Source organism: Pygoscelis adeliae, unplaced genomic scaffold (genome assembly GCF_000699105.1).
Source record: "Pygoscelis adeliae isolate BGI_AS28 unplaced genomic scaffold, ASM69910v1 Scaffold10, whole genome shotgun sequence".
In the NCBI taxonomy this organism is placed as follows: Eukaryota; Metazoa; Chordata; class Aves; order Sphenisciformes; family Spheniscidae; genus Pygoscelis; species Pygoscelis adeliae.
The window spans coordinates 7,290,490-7,296,611 of record NW_008824053.1 but is presented as its reverse complement, the minus strand read 5'-3'; the positions used below and the strand labels follow the sequence as shown (position 1 = coordinate 7,296,611).

At 38.7% G+C, this 6,122-nt stretch overlaps 2 protein-coding genes across 2 annotated transcripts in view; one reads left to right on the top strand and one right to left on the bottom strand.

Moving 5' to 3' along the window:
* Nucleotides 1-1,427, top strand: part of RPF1 (ribosome production factor 1 homolog (S. cerevisiae)) — a 20,740-nt gene extending 19,313 nt beyond the window's left edge. Inside the window, exons 7-9 of the mRNA XM_009333895.1 lie at nt 3-171; nt 255-381; nt 1,241-1,427. Coding sequence (XP_009332170.1) covers nt 3-171; nt 255-381; nt 1,241-1,282 — 338 coding nt within the window. The 3' untranslated portion in view covers nt 1,283-1,427. The remainder of the gene's footprint in view (nt 1-2; nt 172-254; nt 382-1,240) is intronic.
* Nucleotides 1,428-5,136: 3,709 nt separating this feature from the next.
* GNG5 (guanine nucleotide binding protein (G protein), gamma 5) lies at nt 5,137-5,914 on the bottom strand. The gene is made up of 2 exons (XM_009333894.1): nt 5,861-5,914; nt 5,137-5,286 (listed from the first exon to the last, which is right to left on the bottom strand). Exons 1-2 carry the CDS (start codon nt 5,912-5,914, stop codon nt 5,161-5,163), a joined length of 180 nt encoding a protein of 59 aa, XP_009332169.1. The 3' UTR covers nt 5,137-5,160.
* Between the last annotated feature and the right edge of the window lie 208 nt (nt 5,915-6,122).

Below are 6,122 nucleotides of genomic sequence, written 5' to 3'. Positions count from 1 at the left end.
AGAGCCCACAGAACACGTACCTGAAGTAATCCTGAATAATTTTACAACACGACTCGGCCATTCTGTTGGTCGCATGTTTGCTTCTCTCTTCCCACATGACCCTCAGTTCATTGGAAGACAAGTAGCTACATTTCACAACCAGCGAGACTACATCTTTTTCAGATTCCACAGGTGACGTTTTCCGCAAAACTCACAAATGGGAGAGAATGTTCTTGTTAACCTACTTCCTAATTTTTATTTTTTTCTTCCCCAAGATATATCTTCAAGAGTGAAAAGAAAGTGGGAATTCAAGAACTTGGGCCACGTTTTACATTAAAGCTGAGGTCTCTCCAAAAAGGAACCTTTGATTCCAAATTTGGAGAATATGAATGGATTCATAAGGTATGTCTAAGTAATGATAACAGTCCTGCTTGGGAAGGGAGACTAAATCTGACATGAAATGTAACCACAAATCCTAGCCTAAAAATGCGGCATTAACGCAGTTCTCAATACGGAAGTGTTTAACTGAAATATTCAGAGGTGTATTTTGAGAAATATGCAAAGTAGAAGCATTCTGCTATATTGCAAGTCAAAAATAAAAATAGCAAGGATGATGAATATCAATATACCATGACTACTTATTTGCAGAATGTAATTTCTTTAACATATACTAAGCAAATGTGAAAAATGCTTCCCTGGCATGAACTATTATTGGAAGCCTAGTAAACTTGACTAGAGCTATTTTTGTGCAAGGCGAGTGCGAGAACCATAATGTAAAAATAATTAAGCTATTTACATAAATGTCACTTCTTAATAGTGAATGGAGAGTAACACTGACCTCCGCACATCTTCAACTGAAATGGAAGTATTACTCTAGGCAATGATAAATTACTCTTCCAGTCATTTTTACTATGGAATTGCAGTTGATTGATTGGCAAAGCTTAGAAGTGAGTATCCAAGCTATACCGGAAGGAAAATTCTAATACTTCTGGTGTAGTCCATGAAATCAATAATCCTGTTTGTTTTAAAGACACTTTGTCTACTGTCAGTAGACGGAGAACTGCTACATGTTCTTTAGTTCTAAATCACTAATCTCCAATTCTTGTCCCTTGTTAGTCTTGAAAAGCTGACTATAAAGACTCAACTACACTGTAACTGTGACACATTTCACTGCCTACCCTACTATAAACTGGAGTCGTCATCGTTGTTTGTATCCTGTTGCACGAGTTTTCTGGTTAATAACTTTTCTCTTAAATTTCAGCGCCGAGAAATGGACACAAGTAGAAGAAAATTTCACTTATAAGAACAGCTATCTGCCAATTGCTGGTGACCAGAAATACAACTGCTTTGAACTATGGATTATCTCAGACTCCCTAACTAACAATAATGATACTGAACAGCATCTGTCTGCAGAAAGACAAACTGCGAACATTAAAACTTTATACAGGAGCAGATCGAGTAGGACGCATCTTTCTTCCTGTGTTTGTAGCTAAATCCAACATGACAAGGACAGTGACTCTTTTTCCAGTTTAGCAGGAAAAACTATGGCAATGTCAAAGCAGCCTGTAATTTAGCTATCACCGAAGATTTGCCATGACTGCTGCTGTGCTGTAGAGATAAATTACACTTTGCAACATGAAATACAGTAAATATTTTGGTTAAAGATATTCTCAAAATAAAGTATTTCTAGTTATACAGCTTTTTTTCTGTTAAGCAGCTAAACCCAGGCATCCTCCATTAATCAGGTAAGAGATAAATATTTTAAACCTCTTTCTAACTTACAGTATGCTGTTCCCTGACACTATGGTGATAGTTTTCCACAAACGGTCTCCTATCTAGAGAACACTGAGAAGGCTGTCTGCAATCCAGGAAGTCTGTGGTATTTTATTTCATTAACATCTTGCATAAAATAGCCATGTTGCTGAAGTTACAAAAATAATATGCTTGACTCCTACAGGCATCTCTTCTGTAAATGTCATATTTAGAAGAGGTATACACCTAAAGCAGTTGATATTCTTGTATATAAAAAGAAAGAAACACCGATGGGAAAGAATTCATAAGGCCAGCTTACCGGAAGTATATAAAGTTATCTCATCTAAAAATGCTGCTCAGTTGAACTTGTGAGGTCTCTGAGCAGGGTTTTTCCCATTAAAATCTTAAAAACGCTTCTTCAGCCTGACAGCTATACTTGAGTTGGTATTACCTGCAGAATAAACTACTGTTCTGCCTTAAGTTTGCACATTCACTGGCAGCTAAACATCATAAGTTTTCCTTGAATTACTTTCTTTTCATATGCAGCTATAAGAAGTGCTTTTTCATGTTTACCTAGAGTAAGATGGCTCATAGAGTAAGTCATCTACTAGGCTAGAATTACTCTTAAGATAAAGAATAATTAAGTTACTCTTTGTATTTATTTAATGTCTATGATATGGGACAGCTGTATAGTTGAATTACAAACTAACAGCCAAAAATTTTTTTTCCTGTTCTATTCCTATTATTCTTTACATATAGTACTGATGAAGCCTCATTGTTCTGTAAGACTATCAACCCCAGGCAAACTTGCAGCAGCATGGAATATTTAAAGATAGACTCCTGTATATGCTCTCCAGCTGCTGCAGAGTGATGCAGTAACTGGTGACATGTCAACATATCCAGAAGTTAATCAACTTGTTACAGTAATTTCAAGACCAGACTAAGTCAAGACACTTTTATTTTTTTGCTTGGCATATAAAACTGATTCCCTTATGAAACAGAAGTATTGTAACTAGCATACAGTTCATTTGGAGAGGTAGATGGTAAGAGGTTTGACGACAGTAGCAATTTTACAGTTAGATTTGGCACGTTAAAGCTAAGCTTTTGTACAGACTTCAAACCAGGCCACTCCTCGAGGCACTCTGCCCATACACACATCAGCAGCTAGGAAAAGATGCTAAAAGATCTGGAAAAAAAAAACAAACCAAACAACAAAATGTAGTTAGAAAAGTATCAATGCTAAATGAAGCAACTCTATGTCTAAGAACATGTACCTTCAGAGTATGCCATGGACAGCTATTTAGAGAAGAAAAAAATCCTCTTTTTCCACGGCTCCTTTATAAAACTGTTAGCTTATAAAATAAACTTTTAAAACCATGAAGCTATCCCCAGGGGTACAAGAAGATAATCAAAGCTGTTACGGAAGGACTGAAGCTTAGTGTCTCCTGGAAGCCAAATTGCTAAGTGGAATGACAGAAAAAGTTGTTCCCAGTCACTTGGTGCCTACAGAAATACCAGGCATCTACTTTGAAAAGCAGGGGGAGTCTGTATAACTAACAAATTACACTTCCTCTTCACTCCGCAGAGGTGGTGCCGACTGTGCAAACATGAACGGTTGGCCCATTGTGAAAACACCAGGATTACAACTGAGAAATTGCCTATTTTGAGGAAGTGCTTGCAAGAGATGTAGTGAAGGAAAGATATTTTCCATATAGGTAGTGTAATTAAACTGCTGTTCTAATGACTTTTGCCTCTAACAGCAGAAACAAGTGCTCTGTTCCAAAATCAGAGAGGGGGAAGATAAGAGCTGTAATTGAGAAAGAAACTATTAAGCCTTTTATGCCCTGTGTATGCACGCGTGTGTGTGAGACAGAGGAAACATTATTTCCTGACATCCACACCCAGGCATTACTAGACCTTGGCAAAGCTCACTGGGGAACTGTACGTGTCACTGATTAACGTACAGTTTATTTGGCTTTTTATAGATTATCAGTCTATAATGCTTACATGTGATCTGACTTCTTCCTTGAATTACTGCTTAAAGCTGAAGCTACAGTAGTGCAGACACAAGTCAGTGTCCAAGAATAGTATCTTTTAAATAAGAATGGTTGATAAAATTCACAATAGAAATAACTTTAAAAGCTACAAGAACTCTAAAGCACATTTCAGTTACACTGCTGTAATTCATTGCTCAAAGCAGTGGGGAAAGTGTTTTTGTTAAATAGGTAAGCATCAACCTCTGTACTGTTACTACTCTGGTCTTTACAGGCATGAACCACCTTGTTTATACACAAACTTTTTGGAAGCTCTCTGCAATCTGCTTGAGGGGAGAAAAATTTTAACAACTCGGTCTGACTGTGGTCACCTTTCTATAAAGCTGCCTAAATAACACAACTTAAATCTAGCAAACTACCAATTCTTTGGGTGATCTAAGTCAGCCACAAAACCAGAATTCTTCAAGGTTAAGACTCGCTAGGAGATTTCTAAGGATTGTGAACTATGGTTAACTGCGTATCAGGTGCTTCTCGCCCCCAACAGATCCAAGGCAAGGGGGAAGAAGGACACAGTATAACTATCATGCATTTACTGTGGGCAAAGTATCAAATTATTGTGACTCTCAAGAGTCTTGGTGAGACTACTGTGAATCTCAAACTCACCTTTCTAAATAGGTTAGTCTAAAATTTAATCACCAGAATTTTCAAGGAATGCCAGATTAGTGGTCTTCCAAGTGACAGCAGTAGTGCTAATGAACGTATAAAAGTTTTGGAATGAAAATCCAAATGATTATTCAACTATTTCTAGTTATTTAAACTGCTACCCGTGTAGTAGCTTATTTGAGTGGAGTACGGGCCTTGATACAATTCTTGGACTATATACTTTTTTCTTTTGGTTTAGAGGGCGTCCTATAGGGGACAGCGCTCTTCTTGGAGACCATCACTAACCTATCTTTGGAAGTGTTCTTTAAAAGTTTAAGAACTGAAGTCTGCTTTATCTGCCACAATCAGGATTCACCATGTGTGCTGTCAGGCGAGTAATCCTATGTGAGAAAAGGGAAACACCCTTTCACAGAAGGAAGATACAGCAGAATTACTGTACAACCAGCTTAGTTCAAACAGCAGCTCAGTAGTAGCCGGCCCCTCTACTACTTTGCTGCAGCAACAGAAACTGGCGGAAGCTCTGCAACAGCTAAATGCCACTCATGATACTTACGAACAGCATGTGTCCAGTACAGAGCTACGACCAGAATAGGGGAGGAGGGGCCCAAAATGGGGATCTAGGCCAACACCAGCTGCAGAAGTCAGATGTCTCTTCTGAATACTTTTAATACAGGCAGTCTCATTTAAAGCCAGCTATTTTTTAATGACAGAACAGTTTATGAATCGTAATTCAAGAACTTACCAGTGAAAGATACCAAAGTAGATCACGTAATTACAAAAATGAACAAACTTTCTGGGGTCTGAATGGATTTGTACTTGATGATACTCCTGTCAGTAGGGGATCGTGTTGTGCATTCTGCAGGCAGAATTGCTTCAAGTCTGCTGCAGCCTGAGAAACCTAGTCATAATAAAAGTTGGCATTAGCATTCACTGAACACTCTTTACTGAGGATGTAACTACATCAGAAAGTATAAAGAATACTGCTAAACGATCCTGCAATACAGCTTATGTAGATTTTATACAAGTTTCATTGTAATTTTTTGGTTTCTTAGAGACAAGAAGTTGCACAATATTAGAGTAAGAATTAATTACGAAAATTTTTATGTTAAACTTCTAAGCCTGAATGGTGAAAGATGAGCAATATTGGAGATGGCTTTGTTAAATATGTGAAGATCCTTGCTCTAGCATAAATTGTTTAAAAATACAGCCTATAGTTTAAGATGCTGTACTCGAGTGAACTGGCATTTTATCTTCCCTTGGAAAGGCACCCTTGTGATGAGATAGTGTATGGGGTTTTCGGTAGGCTGTACCTACCTAAGAACAGTGAAAAAATTCTTTGTCTTGCTTTTCTTCGCTGTAACTCTGAACTCATAAAAAAAACCGATCAAAGTTGCAGAAAGTAGCATCTTCACTGCTATCTTGTATTTGCAGTTTGCCCTGAGTTTCTGTAATTTGACAGGGCCCAGTCTCACCCCGAAAATGCACAAGTTAAATGCACTTAGCGTGCTTCGCAGCGAAGTCTCCATTTTATGGTGTCAGGGCCAGGCCAGCCAAGGCAACCTGTGGGAAACCCCGACTGAAGCTACCCTTTTCACCGGTCTGATGGAAGAAGACACTCCCCAGAATAAGGAAATGAAAGGGGAGAGCGGGGCGCGTCCAGCCCCCCCGGCGGAGCGCTTCGGCCGGAGAGCTGCCCCCGGGGTCCCCGAGAGGCTGCAGGAAGCAAGAGGGGAA